This window comes from Bufo gargarizans, chromosome 6 (assembly GCF_014858855.1).
Source record: "Bufo gargarizans isolate SCDJY-AF-19 chromosome 6, ASM1485885v1, whole genome shotgun sequence".
Lineage (NCBI taxonomy): Eukaryota > Metazoa > Chordata > Amphibia > Anura > Bufonidae > Bufo > Bufo gargarizans.
In genome coordinates, this window is record NC_058085.1 from 108,923,936 (window position 1) to 108,946,123 (window position 22,188).

A 22,188-nucleotide genomic window follows, 5' to 3' on the forward strand; every position below is an offset into this window, starting at 1 on the left:
TAATGAAGGTTATTTAGAAGTTGATATAGAGATGGAGGAGAAACTATGTTTACACGTACATATCATAGACCCAGACTATGTGGCTTCTATGGGGCCCTAAGTTCATCTCATAATATTTTCTACAGAGGAAATTGATTAGCAAACAAGATGGGGAATTAAAAAGTATTCTAAAGATGAAAAAGCATGCTAAGGAGAAACATACACCAGGCCTGTTTGACCTGGGTGGCAAAAACCGGCCCCATAATAGGGAGCTTATTTTGATCTTTTCTGTGGGGCTTCTTCTCTCTAAGGGCGCATTCACACGACCGGAGTGTTTTGTGGTCCGCAAAACAAGGATACCGGCCCATGTGCGTTCCACAATTTGCGGACCGCACATGGCTGGCACTGTGATAGAAATGTCTATTCTTGTCCCCAATTGGGGACAAGAAAAGGAGTTGCGCTATCTTTTTTGCGGGGCCGCGGAACGTGGTGTGCTGTCTGCATCTTTTGCGGCCCCAAAGGAGCTATATCCAGATAGGTGTCCTTTGGGGAAGTCTCTGGTTTGTCTGGTATGATAGTTTTATTCCTTATGAGGCAAGTTACATACACCACTTGTTATAGGACAGGTCGTGGGTCCCTTATAGAGGACCTGTCACCTCTATTGAGATGTCTGTTTTAGTAGCTACTTAAATTCTGTATAAAATTAGAGACAGTCCCTACAAGTTCAGGGCCGTTGACACCTATACTGTTATTCCTTATAGATGCTTATGAGTGAATAAGCCAGCCGTGTACAATAAAGGTCCAACTGGGTATTACCAGTTGGTTGGGGGGGGGGTCCCTGCACTGTCTGACACTGGCAGCACTGATTGGATAAGTCAGACTGTGCAGGGATACACCCACAACTGGAAACACCCAGATTGACCTTTATTGCAGAGTGTTGGCAACTCAATCATAAACTTCTAATAGGAATAATAAAGGAATGGTTTAACATAAAGTCATAAGAATAGATGCTCCAGAATTCTTATTTCATGGGGAATGGCAATAGTTACTAAAACAGACATGTCAGGGGAGTTGACAAGTCCTCTTTAAGGACAGAAATGTTTGGAAGGGTAGAACCCCCTTTAAACCTGGATCCTTTGCAGTGCTTTTTTTCACCCTTCCAGTACATCTAAAATGAAAAGTCAAATAGTTCTGCAAATAGCCTTAATTTAAAAAAAAATCCTGTTTCTGTATACATCTTCTATGCAGCCCTATATGGCTCCATGGTTCCAAACACACCCTATGCAGCCATTTCTTTCTCCGCCATTCATGACTGAGATCAGAATAGCCATCTTCTCTGGAGGTTTGGGTGGCTGGAGTTACAGAAAGAGCCGCAGAGGTAAATGAGCGATACAGAAACAACATAGCACAGCCTCCTTTTTTCTGTAACTCTGGCCATCCTGGCTACCACATAAGACAAGTATTTGGATGTCATCCATGAATGGCTGAGGCTAGTTTCACACTTCTCCCAGTGGTATTTGACGGGTTGCGGCCGGATCTCCGACAGTCCCCATTTTTGGATAATGGGACATCCCTGTAGCTGCCAAGAGATACAGAGACATTCAGCAGGCTGTTCCCTGCCGAATCAGACTGGCACTAGTGTGAAACTAGCCATAGATGGGAATGCCCTTTTAATATCATAGAGTGGATGGCATTATTACTACTGGATCAGATTCCACAGAGCTTGTTTGGAGACACATAGATCTAAATAGGAGATATGCATGAGAACATACCCTAAAATTATAAGAAGTAGCATTTGTCTGAATATTATACCTCCGAGTTGCTCACCACCTATGACAGCCCATTGCAAAATCTGGTGACAAGATCTGACTTGTATATTTGTGTTGGTTCAGAATTGCATAGATACGGATCATTCTGTACTCACCCCGAACAATCACATGTTTACACTGTCATTCAGGAAGGTGAGCAAAATGTTTTCACAGCCAGAGGGGGTTTGATTTCAAGAGCCCTAAGTAACTCTTGAATCAAAAGAAATGTGATCTACCACACTGCAAATACCATACTATAAAGAGAACTGAATGTATGTCCAGGAAGATGTCATTGTTCTTCTGGTCTGTGTAGTTCTCATTCTTGTGAATGGTTCCAATATATTATTTCCATCCTGTGGTTCTTTGTTAGGTTATTGCTAAGTTATCAGTTTCCGTTTTTAAAGATTTATTCCCTAGATGTCAGTCAGGTTTTGCTACTTGTATGTGGATTTTGCACTTTTTAGGGTTTCTAAGTATGTTAGGTGTTTTTTAATTAAACAGGTGCTGTAAGGATAGGTTCACAATACGTTTTTGGTTACTATTTCCTGCCGGTTTTTCAGCCAATCAGAAATGGATTTGAAAGAAATCAGAAATCTAAAGGAAGGACTTATACTTCTCCATCCCTGTTGGATCCAGTTCTGGATTTGGCTAAAAAAAAAAACAACTGAAATGAAATCTGCCTCCAAAAACCACCGTGTGAATCTACCATAAAGCTAAGGTCCCACATAGTGGCTGCCACAAGGTCGATCTGAGTTGCGGTTCAGCAAAAGCCCCTGTTGGAGTGGTTTACAAGTTAATTACAAGTTAGGCTACTTTCACACTTTTTTACTGGATCCAGCAGAGTTCAGCAAAAATGTTTCAGTTACTGATAATACAACCATCTGCATCCGTTATGAACGGATCCGGTTGTATTATCTTTAACATTGCTAAGACGGATCCGTCATGAACTCCATTGAAAGTCAATCGAGGATGGATCAGTTTTCTATTGTGGCAGAGAAAACGGATCAGTCCCCATTGACTTGCATTGGGAGTCATGCCGATCTGTCTTGCTCCGCATCCCAGGACGGAAAGCAAACTACAACATGCTGCGGTTTGCTCTCGGGTATGGGAACGCAACAAAACGGAACGGAATGCATTTTGGTGCATTCGGTTCAGTTCAGTTTTGTCCCCATTGACAATAATTAACTAAAATACTATACTAAATACTAACTAAAAAGCTAGTGTGAAAATAGCCTGAACTGGCTGTTAATGGCCACATAGTTTTTGACAAGCCACAGGGCTGTTAACAGTCAGCAACCAAATAACATTCAAATTATTTGCAAGCCACCATCTTGGGGCATTTTGCTGCATTTGGCCACAGTTTGGCCATGTGGCATCTGCTATGTCTTATCTCACCCTGAAGGGGTCACAGGATATTATAAAAACATGGTTACTTTCTTTTAAAAATAGTGTCATTCTTATCCATAAGCTATGCATGGTATTGCAGCACAGCTCCATTCAAGTAAATAGAAGGACAAGACATCTCCAGACGTTTTAATACACATGCAGGCTCAGAGTCAGATTCAGTAATTCACATCTGTCCATTTGGCATACTAAAGTGGAAATATCCCGTTATGTATTTTATTGCATTGAGCACTTTCACAATGAGCATTTTTTTGTTCTCATTATTTAATATGTATGTCAAAGCAAAAATAATGCAATATTTTAACCACAGTATGACAATAGAGGAATAGCCAGACAGGTTATCATTCTGTACAACACATAATCACAACAATATGGTATCTTGATCTGTATACATTTTAAATCTTGATATAATATTCTGTTCCTAGTGCGGCTGGTGGTGAAATCTTCAATCAGTGTGTGGCTGACCAAGACGAAGCCTTTACAGAGAAAGATGTTGTGCGGCTCATACGTCAGATCCTGCAGGGGGTGTTGTACCTACACGGAAATAATGTCGTCCATCTGGACTTAAAGGTTAGACATAATCAGATATAAAATTTACAAAAACTTGATAAGGCAGTGTTAAAAAATATGAATAAAGATGTTGGATTATGGCATTCAAATGTTGTCATCTGCCTATGGGTGCAGTGTTTAACAGACCTCCATATCTAAAGCCTCACAACGGTGACTTCTACTATGCAAGGGCAAGGTACAAGGCAGCAGAAGCTCCTGTATTTACACTTGCCCTGAACACTTTTGGGTACTGCCATCTTGGACGGGTGGTTTGTTTGCATATCACACCCATGGGCAGCGGGGGTTTGTACGGTTGTGCTGGGGTAAGCAATGGACCCTCTCAGTTTTTCGCATGCAATTACTTGTCAGTGAACGGCATTTCAGAAATGTAATCAAAATGTGGACAACTTCTTAGTAAATTTTGGTCACTGTGATCGGCTGATATAGATACATGTGAGAAGATAACATTGGGGAAGTCTATTATCTTACACCACTACTGATATTCTGAATGAATGTCTCTATACTGTAAATCTTATACAACGTTCAAAGCAAATTCACTTTGATATGAATGTGAGATTTACAGCATACAGACCTTTCATTCTGAAAATCACTAGTAGTTCAAGATCACCAACTTCTCCAATATGATCTTCTCACATGTGGTCATGACAGATCAGGAGTTCATTTTTACAGGATTCCCCCTGTAATTATTTGCATAGGTTTTAATGTCACTATTACTGTTGTAGCATCTTGGTAATTCTGTTTTCCTGATATCCTCTATTACAGCCACAGAATATCTTGCTTACCAGCAGTAAACCACTGGGAGACATTCGTATTGTAGACTTTGGTTTGTCCCGGCAAGTGGACAGCATTAAAGAGGTGCGAGAGATACTTGGGACACCAGAGTATGTAGGTAAGTGACAGCAGTGTTAGATTCATTAATGAGCATCCATGCAGAGCATTCAAGTACGGACTGCACATTATCTAGCAGCACACAAGTATCAAGATCCAGGCTATTTTTGTGGAAGTTAAACTGGAATTCCATCTTAGGCAGCTATGGCATATTCAAAGAATATGTCATAAATACCTGACAGGAGAAGGTTATCTTTGTACTGTGAAATCACTTTGTGCATTATGCTTGTACTGGGCATTCTGTTTGTGCTGTGACATCCATGAGTAATTTATACCTGTACTACAGAATTATTGTGCGCATTATGGGGGTCATTTATCAATCTGAAATACACCTTCCCCACTCACGCCAAATCTAAAATTGTTGGCGTGGCATGGGTGGGGTTTACAATCTTCTACGCCTGTTTTAGGAGTAGAAAAAGGTCTAAATGTAAAATGGCTCGGAAGCTGTTTTACATTTAGAACTGGCGGAGGATCCGCCGAAGTTATGAAGAGGCCGGCGCCTCTTCATAACTTTGGCGGAACCACCACCAGTAGAGGGCTTTATTAAGACCAGCATCTAAAACAACGGTCTTAATAAATGTGCCCCTATGTACTGTGATATCACTCAATATATTACAACTGTACTGTGACATCACTGTGAGCACTGTGCTTGTGCATTTTGGGAAGGCATGTGGCACAAATTGGAGTCAGAATAAAAAAAGCTTTTCATGATCTGAATTCACTTGCTGTTAAAATTTAAAGGGGTTATCCAGGAATTGATAATGATGACCTATCCTCACACTCACTGGAGCTCCTAGCAGCTTACCAAGCACAGGGCTGTACATTGTTTACTGGCACTGCTTGGCATGACTTGCTTTGACTTGAATGGGGCTGAGCTGCAACTAGGCCATATAAATGATGTACGGTGACATCACATGGCCTAAGAGGCCACGGCTCAAAGCGCTAAGAGTGCCGGCCTCTTCTAAAAGATCAGCGGGGGTTGCAAGTGTCGGACCCCCACCAATCTGATATTGATGACCTTTCCTGACGATAGATTATCAATATAAATTCCCATATAACCCCTTTAACCTGTTACGGACACAGGGCGTACAGGTACGCCCTGATGTCCCTGTACTTAAGGACACAGTGCATACCTGTACTTGGGGACTCAATGTCTCAGAAGGTAGCCTGATGCCGTGCAGAGGCTGCCCAATGCCTTGCACGGCATCGGGAACTGCCTTCTATGGGGGCTCAGGAGATCCAGCCTCACTAACAGGCAATGCATTACAATACAGATGTATTTTAATGCATTGCAGAGGGGATAAGTCCCCCAAAAGTAAACATCAGAAATAAAGTAAAGAAAAGAAAAGTGAAAAAAAAAGTTTTTAAAAAAAAAGTTAATAAAGTAATAAAAAAAACAATAAAAAAAAACGCCCCTTTCCCCTTATTTTATAGTAAAAAACAACCCACACATATTGGGTATCGCTGCGTCATAATGACCGGCTCTATAAATATATCACATGATCCACCCTGTCCGATAAATACCATTTAAAAAAAAAGGCGTATGCCCCACAAAATAGTACCAATCTAACCGTCACCTCATCCCGCAAAAAATGAGCCCCTACCTAAGCCAATCGCCCAAAAATAAAAAACCTTTTTCAAAAATGCTGGTATTGTGTAAAACTTAAGTAAATAAAAAAAATGATACATAATAGGTATCGCCGCATCCGTAAGAACCTGCTCTATAAAAATATCACATGACCTTATCCCTCAGAGGAACACCGTAAAAAAAAAAAACTGTGTAAAAAAAAAAGGCATTTTTTGTACCTTACATCACAAAATGTGTAATAGCAAGCGATCAAAAAGTCATACGCACCCCAAAATAGTGGCAATCAAACCATCATCTCATCCCGCAAAAATCATACCCTATCCTAGTGGAGACACTAAAGAATCATTTTTATTATTTTTTTTAAATGCTTTATGTATAACTGAAACAAAAAAACAAATCATAACCAGTCATATTTGGTATTGTCGCATCTGTGACAACCCGCTCTATAAAAATACCACATGATCTAACCTGTCAGATGAATGTTCTAAATAAAAAATAAAAACGGTGCCAAAACAGCTATTTCTTGTTACCTTGCCTCACAAAAAGTGTAATATAGAGCAACCAAAAATCATATGTACCCTAAAATAGTACCAACAAAACTGCCACCCTATCCCGTAGTTTCCAAATGGGGTAACTTTTTGGGAGTTTCTACTCTAGGGGTGCATCAGGAGGGCTTCAAATGGGACATGGTGTCAAAAAACCAGTCCAGCAAAATCTGCCTTCCAAAAACCATATGGCATTCCTTTCCTACTGTGCCCTGCCGTGTGCCCGTACAGCAGTTTACGACCACATATGGGGTATTTCTGTAAACTACCGAATCAGGGCCATAAATATTGAGTTTAGCTGTTAACCCTTGCTTTGTAACTGGAAAAAATGGATTCAAATGGAAAATCTGCCCAAAAAGTGAAATTTTGAAATGTTATCTCTATTTTCCATTAATTCATGTGGAAAACCTAAAGGGTTAACAAAGTTTGTAAAATCAGTTTTGAATACCTTGAGGGGTGTAGTTTGTAAAATGGGGTCATTTTTGGGTGGTTTCTATTATGTAAGCCTCACAAAGCGACTGCAGACCTGAACTGGTCCTGAAAAAGTGGGTTTTAAAAAATTTCTGAAAAATTTAAAGATTTGCTTCTAAACTTCTAAGCCTTGTAACGTCCCCAAAAAATAAAATGGCATTCCCAAAGTGATCCAAACATGAGCACAGCCCCATAGAAATGAATGGGTCCGGAAATCTTGCCCGTGTGAAAGAGAATATAAATGCAAGAACAAGGGCACAGAATCAGAAATTATTTGGGGGAAGATAACAACAATTGTCAAAAAATACATATTATGTTACTGATAGAGTAGTAGATGCTTGAAGCAAAATTCAAGCAGATGTTGGCAATCAACAGCAAGTAAATCGTGCCTAGGATAACCATATATTTTCCTAAAGAAAAAACTATAAGGATATAATATAAGGGCAGACTTTTTTTTTCTACTGACATTTTTGTGTGCTTCTAACATTAAAATAGGATTTCTCCTTGATTTTAGCTCCAGAGGTGTTGAATTATGAACCAATCAGCACAGCGACAGATATGTGGTAAGTACAATCGGTCTTCATGATGAGAAAATGAATCTGTTGTTCATCAGAAATGGAGATAACTGTCCCTCCTGACGTGCATTCTTTCACCTGTCACGTCATCACTAGTGCGCTCTCATTACTATTAACCCCATCTTATATAATACTAATATATCAGCTGAAAACTGGATAGGTCAGCTAAATGATTTGTTCTGTTTTTTTTTATGTCACAGGAGTATTGGGGTGCTTACATATGTCATGCTTACTGGAATATCTCCGTTCCTGGGAGACACAAAGCAGGAGACTTTTCTGAATATTTCACAAGTAACCATTCAGTACTCTCAGGAAGAGTTTGAGGGAATCTCGGACGAGGCTATCCAATTCATCAAGTCTCTTCTCATTGAAAACCCCAGGTAAGCGTTTCTGATAAGGCTACATTGACATATGTGAACTCTGGCAGCCTGAACAGGCATAGGAACAGACTGCCGGAATTAACTGTATCCAGCATAGCTGGATAGGGTGTGCACCACTGGATCCCCTTTGAGAACAATCCGATCCAACAGGGTTTGATCAGACAAAAAGACCTGCAAGCATGACTTTTGTCTGGCTCAAAGCCGTCAGATCTCATTGTAGTCAGTAGGGATTTGACGGTGTGTGGCCTATCCAGCTACATCAGATATGGTGAACTCCGGCAGTCTGTTCCCCTGCCAGAGTTCACAATGCATATGTGAACTTAGCCTTATTGAGGTGAATTGACTAGAAAAAATTTGGCAAAGTAGTAAAATACATTTCAAAATATGATGATTTACTTTATGGTCATGTTGGGATAATTAAATTTTTTTAAAATTAAAATCTAAAAACCATCACTGTCTGCTAGATTTTCGTTCTTGAAATATTTTAAACACTCCATGAAGGGTAATTAACGAGGTTCTGCAGTAGTATGATATTAATGACCTTAGCTCCATAAAAAAAGCAATGGCAGCATCTCCAATCCAAAAGGCTTTATTCACACGTGGTGCATAAAACGGTACACAAAGTCCACAAACAGCAACGTTTTGGCTACATAGTAGCCTTTATCCAGCTATTTTTGAAGTGTCAGGCAGAAGTATATAAAGTACACTTAGACCCACCTCTCATATCAATCTACCAATAAAACGATATATTACAACATTTTATCACCTGTGTTAGTTAACACCACCAATAGGCTTTATACATATCATAGATGTTTTCACCTTTCACCAATCAGTAGTATACCCATTACCTCAATAAAGATGGCTGCAGCTGGTCACCCCACCATGCGAGCTCTCGTGTCATCCTGGCGTTCTCCTGATCATAATGTGCACGCTCAGAAAAGGCCCCAAGCGTCCCGCCTCCGAAATAGGTCACATGATCGCATTGCTCCAGCCCGTGTGACCCGCAGTGTCCTCACCACTACGTCATGTCCTCAGCAGACCCACATGACCTATAGGGCCATATCTGCAAATTCATGTGCTTCAATCCGACCCAAATGACCTACAGCCCCGACCACCCGACCTACTCACATCGGAAGCGTCATTGTTGCCATGGCGACCCACCTACTATTATATTATATATCCCCGAATCCATTCGAATCTAAAAATTTGAGTTAAATGAATCTTCCCGATTACTAGGAGATAACGTACTTTCTAAGGGATGTGTCACAAAATCGCTGACAACAATTTCTTAATATTCGCTGATTTGTATCTCGCTTGATGGGGGAACCAGGTGCATTCCAGCCTTCATCTATAAAACACAGATAGATGTGTCCATCCAAATGTATATGATGGTTGTCTGATGAGTGGTTGTGTGGCTGACAGCTATCAGCCATGAGGTGCTTTATACGTGTACATTTAGTCTTATCAGGAAGGGTGAATGGACACCAAACACCACTGGCAATAGCCTGTCATCAAAGAGGAAAAAAGGCAACCAGTGCAGAAAAACATGGCTGATTGTCTTTTGTCCCAAAAATATATGATTAGTAATGTCTGACAATAAAAATAAAATGTGCATGGGCAGTTTATTGGAGTGTGAGACAGAGGATTATGCCTCCTTACTATTTTGCAAGTGATTATGTTGCTATGCATAGAACTTTACTGGCCTTTGTGCATGTAGTCCTAGTGAGATCAGGTCTGGGTAAAGATAATATGACCTATTGCGACTCCTCCATAATTTCTGAAGTAAAAGTAAACCTCTGTCTTTCAACAGGAAGAGGGCTCGAGCTGACGAGTGTCTTAAACATGCATGGCTTTCTCAATACCAGGAGCCAGAACCCTTGGAGGCCATAACTTTTGAGCAGAATGAAAGTGAACTGGAGACGCCTAAAACTTCAGAAGAAATTATGCTTTTAGCATCCTATACAGTTCATTGTCCATGCAGGGAAACCATAGAAACTGATCTCAAAGGTGTAAGGAACCAATTTACAGCTCTGAAGGAAATTCAGCCTGAGGTTGTGTGTTAACATCTGGATGATCTTTGATTCAAACCAAAGCAGGTTCTCTCCTTCCAGGCTGGATTTGGAGATCTACGTCTTGTACTAACACCAGGTGAATTTACATGCCAGGAATGAAACGGGTCCTTTCAAACAAGGCTTAGTTTTTTCTTTGACTTATTTCAGCCGTAGGCATTACTGAGTTTTCATTGCTGCCTTGGTTGCCCGTGGAATATATTTGAATCTCAATAGCAATCTGTATTTAGGCTTCAGACTTGTGCTATGGTCATATAACCAGAAATTGGCTCCTTTAAAGCATATCAAACTTTGAATTTATGAAGTGCACTCAAAATAGCTGGCATTATACTTTATCTGCCACGGATGATGTTTTAATGGCCTGCAGATGGTGGTAACATTAAACTTTTACACTTGATATTGACAGATCCAACTTTATGCTAGGTCTCAAATCCCATCTAATTTTCAAGCCTACAATATGTTTGCTTTGTGATGGACATTTACTCCCACGGAGGTCACTAATTTCCTTTACTGGAATATTTTTGTCCCAGTGTCCTCCTCTGTCCAGTAACAGAAGCAACAACATGTGTGCACATAGCCTGTGGTCTGCCATTCCTAGGTACTGAAAATTGAAAATTGGCATGGTGTGTCATATTGTGATTTATACAGGTTAGATGTGGCAATTGCCTATTTACTGTTGCAGTTGCAGCCATTTTGTAGGTTGTACATCAGTCATGGCAACACAGCTCTGAATATTGGTTCTGCCACAGATTGCAGTTCTAATATGGATGCTAGAAAGCACCCATATTGTAGCTGTGTGAATATGGTCCTATTACAGGACCCTCTAGAAACTGAATGGCTTGAAAATGTAACCTACTCACTTAAGATGTAAATATTCCCTAGTTGGGAAATTCCTAGTTATGTAAAATATGATCTATTTATAAATGTGCTTTATTTTATTTTTCTAAAGAAATAACAGACACAAGTGTCTGATGTCATTTACATAAATTTTACTGAAATACGGTGCCTGGGTGCTACTAGATTGTCATATTTCCTCTCCATTGACAGCACATCCAGGACTAGTTATATAGAGGTCTACATGAATGACCACAGAGAGTATACTGTATCCTAACAGCACGTAGCTTGCATCTTTCAATAAACTTTATTGACAAAAAACTGGATAAATGGTGTAATAACAGAAATACTGCCACCTAGTGCATGAAATTTTCATAAAATTGTCAAAGAACTTGATGCATATAAAATGTTGTATAGGTCTTAGCAAGAAAGAAAAACGATACAGTCTGACAGTAACCATTTGCAGCCTCGTGCTTAGGAACAACTACAAGCATTTTCAATGTTGTGCTTTAAATCTCAAAGTAAAGATATTGGACAAATTTATAAAAATTCAAAGCTCCTTTGGAAATTAAAAGGTGGAATCTGATTGGTTGCTATGGGCAACTAAGCCAGTTTTCCTTTACAACAGTTTTGATAAAACTCCCCCATTTTTTTTCTTTATGAACAAGGTGACATGTCTCCAGACCACAAAGGAGCTGGACCATTTTAGGGCTAATTCACATTAGAATTTGACAGCTTGAGAAATTTTATTCCTGAGATACATTTTTAATTGTTAGTATACGTAAAAGGAGTGATTAAATAATTTAGATATTTCAGTTTTTCTATAAGGTTAAACATCATTGTATCCATCAGCCAGGACCAATAACCTCATCCAACGTATCGGCTAGACTCTTGGGTAAACCATGGGACTACCACCTGTATTAGGTTTATGTTTGTTAAATTTCCCAGTTCAAGGCTCGGGTTCTCTGGGACTGTCGATTAACAATATACATAGTATCAGGATGACACACATGAAGGGCAAAAAAACGAAGATCATCACGGATAAACCACTTGTCTTGTCATCACAGATACAGACCTTAAAATGGCAGAGATACACTCGAGAGTAAGGCCCCTTGCAGACCTTGTGTCCGGATGCGTTGCGGATGCGTTCAGTGAAAACTGTGCGATTTTGCAAACAAAGCTATTCAATTCTGTTTGCGAGCACGTTCAGTTGTTCATTTTTTATTGCGCGGGTGCAATACGTTTTGCACGCGTATGAAAAAAACTGAATGTTTACAAACAACATCTCTTAGCAACCATCTTTGAAAATCGCATCCGCACTTTGGGGCCAGCGTTGCGTGAAAATCGCAGAATATAGAACATTCAGCGATTTTCACGCAACGCAAAAGTGATGCATGAAAACCACCCCTCATGTACACAGACCCATTTAAATTAATGGGTCCGGATTCCATGCGGGCGCAATGCGTTTGCATCACGCATTGCACCCGCGCGGAATTCTCGCTTGTGAGAAAGAGGCCTAAACCTTCTCCCAGTGTACAGGAACTATACAGTGGAGCTACTCATTCATATTGCATAGCTTTACATTGTCATTACAGGGTCAGCTGTCCACAGATACCACACGTAATAGAAACATAGCAGTAACATAGGCTGGAGCTACAGGGGCATCATATGTACAATTCCATGTTGCATGTACTTCACTGCCAGGCAACACACAGCTCAACCAATGCCCGTTTTTCAAAGTTGCCAGAGCCAACAATGTTTCCGATTGATTAATTGCTGTTACTTCATGTCCTCACCTGTGCTTCTGCCATACATGAAAAGTGATCTAAATGAACTGAAACAGAATTGTCTCTTATTTTGTATTATAGGAATATTATATTTTGTCATTGTCACTTTGTTAATATGGATGTTTTGTAAATAAAGATAAATATTTTGCATGAAGTCTTTCTGATCATTACTGTCGAGGTTTAGAGGTTGGGTGGAAGCAGCGTGTGACTTACCAATGGTAAACTTCCCACACTTCATGAACTAGATACAAATCAGTAGTTTCTATTTTAATCATCTGCTGAAACTCAAATTCCCAGCACGAGTTTGTTTGGAGAAATAATAGAACTAAATTCCTGAAACAGCTTGCGTATAGCTGAACAGCTACTGTGACGGGTCAGAACCACTGCAATTTCCTGTGAGGCTTGTGCTGGCTATCGGTGATGCTTAGAAAGTTCAACTAGCTTGCAGTCCCCTAGGTAAAGTACTATGCATTACAGCATTGATACGGATTTCTGGGACTAAAATGTTGATTTCCTATTCTTAGGGTATTTTCACACTAGCTTTATTCTTTTCCAGCATTGAGTTCCGTCACGGGAGCTCAATGCCAGAAAATAACTGATCAGTTTTATCCTAATGCATTCTGAATGGAGAGCAATCTGTTCAGGATGCATCAGGATGTCAGTTTAGTCTTTTTGACTTTTCAGGACGTACTGTAGATAATACCGCAGCATGCTGCAGTTTTATCTCCATCCAAAATTACGAACACTTGCCGGAATGCCGGTTCCGGCATTTTTTCCCATTGAAATGCATTAATGCCAGATCCGGCACCGAGTGTTCCGGCAAAACGGATCCGGAATTGCTCAGACCAAAAAAAAATTCATTTGATAAAAATAAATGCCGGATCCGTTTTACCGGATGACACCGGATCCGGCATTTTAATGCATTTGTCATACGGATCAGGATCCTGATCCGTCTGACAAATGCCTATTATACCTATCATGCATAACCAATATGCATGGTTTATAGGGCTGATCCTGCTGATTGGTGCTCTTTAAAGGGGTTCACCGGCAATTAAGAAAATGAAAATACTTATATATTACTTTATTATAAATATATTCCCAAACACCTATTCACTAGTTATAATGGCTTGCTTAGTCTCTTGAGCAATCATTAGGAGAAATAAAACAGCCACAATCCTATTAGTACACACAAAACCTGTCCTAATCACGCAGCAGGCCAAGATACTTCAGAGCACTGAGGTAAAGAGTTGCCTCATCCTCCTCTCCTACTTGTCAGGGGTTATGGTCCTGAATACTGTTTAATATGATCTTCAACTGAATGTTTGTAGGAATGGAGTTCATGAGGAGACATGGGCTTCAGAGTGGAGGGTGGGGGTAATGAGAATCAGCACTTGTATGCAGTGTCCATTACCACAGCCCCAAATGACCACAGTCTGTCCTGTCCATCCTCTGTGCTTCACGTCTCCTCATGAACTTTGTTCCTACAGACATTCATCTTTTATCAGACATAGATCATATTAAACTGTGTTCATTATCATAATTCCTGACAAGCAGAGCAGAGAGAAGGACGAGGCAACTCTTTACCTCAGCGTTCTGAAGTATCTCTTCCTGCTGTGTGATTAGGACAGGTTTTGTGTGTACTAATAGAATGCCGGCCATTTTATTTCTCCTAATGATTGCTCAAGAGACTGACTGACTGAGGGGTGTGATATACCTATAATATACTTTCTACAGTAACATAGAAAGTATATAGTGCATTTGTATTGTGCAGCAGTTGTGTGTGTTTCTGCTGCGATACCGCAGGTATATAGAGGGACAAGTGCTATTGGAACAACTATTTGCAATGGGTGTGATATACCTGTTGCCCCCCCCCCCCCCAAAAAAAAACTGATTGATGGGTGAAATATACCGGCTTCCACAAAATACTGATTAAGGGGTTCGATATACCTGCTTCCACAAAATACTGATTAACACCTTAAGGACCAGGCCATTTTTTGCAAATCTGACCAGTGTCAATTTATGTGGTGATAACTTTAAAACTGCTTTAACTTATCAAGGCCATTCTTAAATGTTTTTTTTTCGGCACATATTGTACTTCATGACACTAGTAAAATGAAGTAAAAAAAAAAAAAATTATTTATAAAAAAAATACCAAATTTACCAATCTTTTTTTAAAAATTGCAAATTTTCAAGTTTCAATTTCTCTACTTCTATAATACATAGTAATACCTCCAAACATATTTATTACTTTACATTCCCCATATATCTACTTCATGTTTGCATCATTTTGGGAATGATATTTTATATTTTGGGGATGTTACAAGGCTTAGAAGTTTGGAAGCAAATCTTGAAATTGTTCTGAACTTTTCAAAAACCCAATTTTTAGGGACCAGTTCAGGTCTGAAGTCACTTTCTTAGGCTTATATAATAGAAACCACCCAAAAATGACACCATTCTAGAAACTACACCCCTCAAGGTATTCAAAACTGATTTTACAAACTTTGTTAACCCTTTAGGTGTTCCACAAGAATTAATGGAAAATACAGATACAATTTCAAAATTTCACTTTTTTGGCATATTTTCAATTTTAATTTTTTTTTTCCAGTTACAAAGCAAGGGTTAACAGTCAAACAAGACTTAATATTTATGGCTCTGATTCTGTAGTTTACAGAAACACCCCATATGTGGTCATAAACCACTGTACGGGCACACGGCAGGGCGCAGAAGGAAAGGAATGCCATACGTTTTTGAAAGGCAGATTTGGCTAGACAGTTTTTTTTTTTACACCATGTCCCATTTGAAGCCCCCCTGATGCACCCCTAGAGTAGAAACTCCATAAAAGTGACTCCATATAAGAAACTACACCCCTCAAGGTATTCAAAACTGATTTTACAAACGTCGTTAACCCTTTAGGTGTTCCACAAGAGTTATTAGCAAATAGAGATGACATTTCAGAATTTAAATTTTTGGGCAAATTTTCAATTTTACTATTTTTTTCCAGTTACAAAGCAAGGGTTAACAGCCAAACAAAACTCATTATTTATGGTCCTGATTCTGTAGTTTACAGAAACACCCCATATGTGGTCTTAAACCGCTGTACGGGCACACGGCAGGGCGCAGAAGGAAAGGAATGCCATGTGGTTTTGAAAGGCAGATTTTGCTAGACAGTTTTTTTGGACACCATGTCCCATTTGAAGCCCCCCTGATGCACCCTAGAGTAGAAATTCCAAAAAAAGTGACCCCATTTTAGAAACTACGGGTGGAATAGGGTGGAAGTTTTGTTGGTACTAGTTTAGGGTGCATATGATTTTTGGCACCATTTTATTTTTTATTTTTATTTACAACATTCACCTGACAGGTTAGATCATGTGGTATTTTTATAGAGCAGGTTGTCACGTACGCGGCGATACCTAATATGTATACCATTTTTTTTATTTATGTAAGTTTTACACAATGATTTCATTTTTGAAACAAAAAAATATGTTTTAGTGTCTCCATAGTCGGAGAGCCATAGTTTTTTCAGTTTTTGGGCGATTATCTTGGGTAGGGTATGATTTTTGCGGGATAAGATGACTGTTTGATTGGCACTATTTTGGGGTGCATATGACTTTTTGATCGCTTGCTATTACACTTTTTGTGATGTAAGGTGACAAAAAATTGTTTATTTAGCACAGTTTTTATTTTTTATTTTTTACGGTGTTCATCTGAGGGGTTAGCTCATGTGATATTATTATAGAGCTGGTCGATACGGACGTGGCGATACCCAATATATATACTTTTTTTTATTTATGTAAGTTTTACACAATAATATCATTTTTGAAACAAAAAAAAAATCATGTTATAGTGTCCCCATAGTTTTTTTATTTTTTGGGCCATTGTCTCATGTAGGGGCTCAATTTTTGCGGGATGAGGTGACTGTTTGATTGGTACTATTTCGGCGTACATGCGACTCTTTTGATCACTTTTATTACCTTTTTTGGGAAGTAAGGTTGGCAAAATGTCAATTTCCTGATAGTTTTTATTTTTTTATTTTTATGGCGTTCTCCGTGCGGGGAAAGTAACATGACCGTTTTATAGATCAGGTTGTCACGGACGCGGCGATACCTAATATGTGTAGTGTATTTTATTTTTTTATTTTTATTCAGTGATAAATGTGTTCATATTATCTCTATTTTTTGGACCCAGACCCACTTGGTTCTTGAAGATCCAGTGGGTCTGATGTCTGTATAATACAGTACAGTACCCTATAGGGTACTGTACTGTATTTTACTTACACTGAACAGATCTATGCTTTTAGCATAGATCTGTTCAGCACCATGGACAGCAGGACGCCTGAGAAGGCGTCCTGTTGCCATGGGAACCTTCCCCGTCTGCCACAATTGAGCAGACCGGGAAGGGGAAGGAGGGGAGCTCCCTCCCTCTGTCCCCCCATCCATGTGGGGGCTGCAAAGGCACAGCAGCCCCCCGATGGCAGAGGGAGGGAGCTTCCTGACTTAACCCTTTCCATACCGCGGTCCGTACGGACCGCGGTATGGAAAGGGTGAAACGGCTAAATTAGACTTTGGCCATTTTTAAGTTTCTGATCCCTGCGGTAACTACATAAAGCGCTGCAAACCACAGGTCTGAATTGACCTGCGGTTTGCAGCGATCGCTGATATGGGTGGGTCACAGGACCCCCCTCGGCATTGACCCTGGGTGCCTGGCTGTGCGTAACAGCTGACACTCAGCGCTGTCACCATATCTGCAGACATGGTGACAGTTTAATGCCAGGACGAGTATACTCGTCCTGGTGCGCTAAGTACCGTTGCTCCAGGACGAGTATACTCGTCCAAGGTCCTGAAGGTGTTAAGGGGATTGATATTCCTGCTTCCACCAAATATTGATTAAGGGGTTCTATATGCATGCTTCCACAAAATACTGATTAAGGGGTTTGATATACCAGCTTCCACCAAATACAGATTGAGGGGTGCGATATACCTGCTTCTACCAAATATTGATTAAGGGGTTCTATATAACTGCTTCCACAAAATACTGATTAATGGGTTTGATATACCTGCTTCCACAAAATACTGATTAAGGTGATTAATATACCTGGTTCCACCAAATATTGATTAAGAAGTTCTATATTCCTGCTTCCACAAAATACTGATTAAGGGGATTGATATACCTGCTTCCACCAAATATTGATTGAGGCCTGCGATACACCTGCTTCCACCAAATACTGATTAAGGGGATTGATATACCTGCTTCCACAAAATACTGATTAAGGGAATGATATACCTGCTTCCACAAAATACAGATTGAGGGGTGCGATATACCTGCTTCTGCCAAATATTAATTAAGGGGTTCTATATAACTGGTTCAACAAAATACTGATTAAGGGGATTGATATACCTGCTTCCACCAAATATTGATTGAGGCCTGCGATACACCTGCTTTCACCAAATACTGATTAAGGGGTTTGATATACCAGCTTCCACCAAATACAGATTGAGGGGTGCGATATACCTGCTTCCACCAAATATTGATTAAGGGGTTCTATAGAACTGTTTACACAAAATACTGATTGAGGGGTGCGATATACTAGCTTCTACAAAATACAGATTAAGGGGTTTGATATATCTGCTTCAACAAAATACTGATTAAGGGGTTTGATATACCTCCTTCCACAAAATGCTGATTGAGGGGTGCGATATACTGGCTTCCACCAAATATTTATTAAGGGGTTCTATATACCTGCTTCCAAAAAATACTGATTAAGGCGATTGATATACCTGCTTCCACAAAATACTGATTGAAGGGTGCGATATATCTGCTTCCAAAAAATACTGATTAAGAGTATTGATATACAAACCGGATTCCAAAAAAGTTGGGACACTAAACAAATTGTGAATAAAAACTGAATGCAATGATGTGGAGATGGCAAATGTCAATATTTTATTTGTAATAGAACGTAGATGACAGATCAAACGTTTAATCCGAGTAAATGTATCATTTTAAAGGAAAAATACGTTGATTCAAATTTTCACAGTGTCAACAAATCCCCCAAAAATTGGGACAAGTAGCAATAAGAGGCTGGAAAAAGTAAATTTGAGCATAACGAAGAGCTGGAAGACCAATTAACACTAATTAGGTCAACTGGCAACATGATTGGGTATAAAAAGAGCTTCTCAGAGTGGCAGTGTCTCTCAGAAGCCAAGATGGGTAGAGGATCACCAATTCCCACAATGTTGCGCAGAAAGATAGTGGAGCAATATCAGAAAGGTGTTACCCAGCGTAAAATTGCAAAGACTTTGCATCCATCATCATCAACTGTGCATAACATCATCCGAAGATTCAGAGAATCTGGAACAATCTCTATGCCTAAGGGTCAAGGCCATAAAACCATACTGGATGCCCGTCATCTACAGGCCCTTAAATGACACTGCACCACAAACAGGAATGCTACTGTAAAGGAAATCACAGAATGAGCTCAGGAATACTTCCAGAAACCATTGTCAGTGAACACAACCCACCGTGCCATCCGCCGTTGCCAGCTGAAACTCTACAGTGCAAAGAAGAAGCCATTTCTAAGCAAGATCCGCAAGCTCAGGCGTTTTCACTGGGCCAGGGATAATTTAAAATGGAGTGTGGCAAAATGGAAGACTGTTCTGTGGTCAGGCGAGTCACAATTCGAAGTTCTTTTTGGAAATCTGGGACGCCATGTCATCCGGACCAAAGAGGACAAGGACAACCCAAGTTGTTATCAACTCTCAGTTCAGAAGCCTGCATCTCTGATGGTATGGGGTTGCATGAGTGCGTGTGGCATGGGCAGCTTGCATGTCTGGAAAGGCACCATCAATGCAGAAAAATATATTCAGGTTCTAGAACAACATATGCTCCCATCCAGACGTCATCTCTTTCAGGGAAGACCCTGCATTTTTCAACAAGATAATGCCAGACCACATTCTGCATTAATCACAACATCATGGCTGCGTAGGAGAAGGATCCGGGTACTGAAATGGCCAGTCTGCAGTCCAGATCTTTTACCTATAGAGAACATTTGGCGCATCATAAAGAGGAAGGTGCAACAAAGAAGGCCCAAGACGATTGAACAGTTGGAGGCCTGTATTAGACAAGAATGGGAGAGCATTCCTATTTCTAAACTTGAGAAACTGGTCTCCTCGGTCCCCAGACGTCTGTTGAGTGTTGTAAGAAGAAGGGGAGATGCCACACAGTGGTGAAAATGGCCTTGTCCCAACTTTTTGGGGATTTGTTGACACCATGAAATTCTGATTCAACATATTTTTCCCTTAAAATGGTACATTTTCTCAGTTTAAACTTTTGTTCCGTGATTTATGTTCTATTCTGAATAAAATATTAGAAGTTGGCACCTCCACATCATTGCATTCAGTTTTTATTCACGATTTGTATAGTGTCCCAACTTTTTTGGAATCCGGTTTGTACCTGCTTCCACCAAATATTGATTGAGGCCTGCGATACACCTTCTTCCACAAAATACTGATTGAGGGGTTTGATATACCACCTTCCACAAAATACTGATTTAGGCGATATACCTGCTTCCACAAAAACTGCTCTTCTCTAAGGACTTTGCCACAGGTTCATTTTGAAAATGACAGGCAGAGGAAGAGGCAGGTCGTTCTGCAGGGATGGTAGGGGTCGGGCAGGTGCACCAGGCCGAAGCCTAAGTGGGAAGTTGGAGAAGGTGCGTGCGATTACGTCAAAGGACGCACCAGAGTTGGCTGAGTGGCTTATTCAGCCTTCCGCTTCTGCACCCTCCTCATCCTCTGTATCTGCACCCTCCTCACTCTCTGCTGTGTGCACCCCCAAAGACACCACCACTACCACCACCACCATAGCCCCTACATTCGAGTCAGAGAAATTATTTTCCCATCCATTCCCAGACCTTACCAATGCACAGCCATTCTTGGCATCGGATGAGGAGGAGAAGGTAGCAAAGGCTGCCACACAGCGGTCTGATGACAGTACCCAGATCAGCCTAAGGAGGGTGGTCCCCACTGTTGCTGCCTACTCCGAGATCTCTAATGTTAGTGGTGGTGAAGGTGACGATGATTACATTTCGCTGAATGTCACGATGGTGCCTACAAGAGAGGAAGAGAAGGGGAGTTCAGAGGGAGAGACGGAGCTGCAGATAGGGAGGAGAAGCAGGCAGAACTCGCAGGGCACAGGAGGCAAAAAGCAGACTGCAAATGTATCTGGAGTGAGCCATCCACCATGCACGGTCACATCTTGTGCTCCCAGGATGCCGGCACATGGCTCCGCAGTGTGGGCTTTTTTTTTTACGTGTCAACTGCTGACAATAGTGTTGCCATCTGCAGCCTGTGCTGTCAACGCATAAGCAGTAAGCCCAACACTCACCTAGGGACGACCGCCTTAAGAAGGCATCTGGCCTCCTATCACCGAGCCCAGTGGGAGCAACGCCGTCAGAACCCACAAAGCCACACTCCTGGCGCTTCACGTCCTGCCTCTTCTCCTTTTCCTCTCTTCTCCCATTTGTCCTCCACTTCACCTTCCACCGCGCCGTCATCACGTTCATCTGGCAAAAGGCAGGCTTCCGTGGCCCAAATGTTCGAGCGTAAAAAGTTGATGACGCCGGATAATCCTCTTGCCCAACGGCTGACCGCTGGCTTGTCGGAACTGCTAGCCCGCCAACTACTGCTATATAAACTGGTGGACTCGGAGGACTTTAGAAAATTTGTGGCCATTGGCCCACCATAGTGGAATGTCCCCGGAAGGAAATATTTCTCCCAGAAGGGCATCCCAGAGCTATATGGCCATGTTCAGCAGCAAGTGAATATATCTCTGGCATACAGTGTCAGTGCCAAGATACATCTGACCACAGACATGTGATCTAGCAAACGTGGTCTTCCCTAGGAAGGGAAGGTACATAATTTTTACTGCCAACTGGGTGAACCTTCTGACGGCCATCAAGCATGTAACCCGTGGCACCCGTGTGGATCTGGTGTTACCGCCACGGATTGCATGCAGGCCTGCCTCTTCTTCTCCTCCTCCTACTCCATCCTCTGACTCCCCCTCATCTGACTCCTCCTTTTCCACTGCTACCGTCTCTTCTGCTGCACCCGCCAAGCCCCCCAGAACCTATTTGACGTGCCAGGTGAGACGTTGCCATGCTGTTCTGCGGCTGTTGTGCCTGGAAGCCAAGAGCCACACCGGTCCTGCACTACTTTCAGCTCTGCTGTCACAGACAGATCAGAGGCTAACCCCGCTCAATTTGACAGTTGGTAAAGTGGTGTGCGACAATAGTGCTA

General features: G+C 41.0%; 1 protein-coding gene across 1 annotated transcript in view; it reads left to right on the forward strand.

The window, feature by feature from the left end:
• The window catches only part of LOC122941460 (serine/threonine-protein kinase 17A-like), a 64,005-nt gene extending 52,589 nt beyond the window's left edge, over positions 1-11,416 (forward strand). Inside the window, exons 3-7 of the mRNA XM_044298727.1 lie at positions 3,617-3,761; positions 4,524-4,650; positions 7,768-7,816; positions 8,029-8,208; positions 10,019-11,416. Coding sequence (XP_044154662.1) covers positions 3,617-3,761; positions 4,524-4,650; positions 7,768-7,816; positions 8,029-8,208; positions 10,019-10,271 — 754 coding nt within the window. The 3' untranslated portion in view covers positions 10,272-11,416. The remainder of the gene's footprint in view (positions 1-3,616; positions 3,762-4,523; positions 4,651-7,767; positions 7,817-8,028; positions 8,209-10,018) is intronic.
• Positions 11,417-22,188: the final 10,772 nt, after the last annotated feature.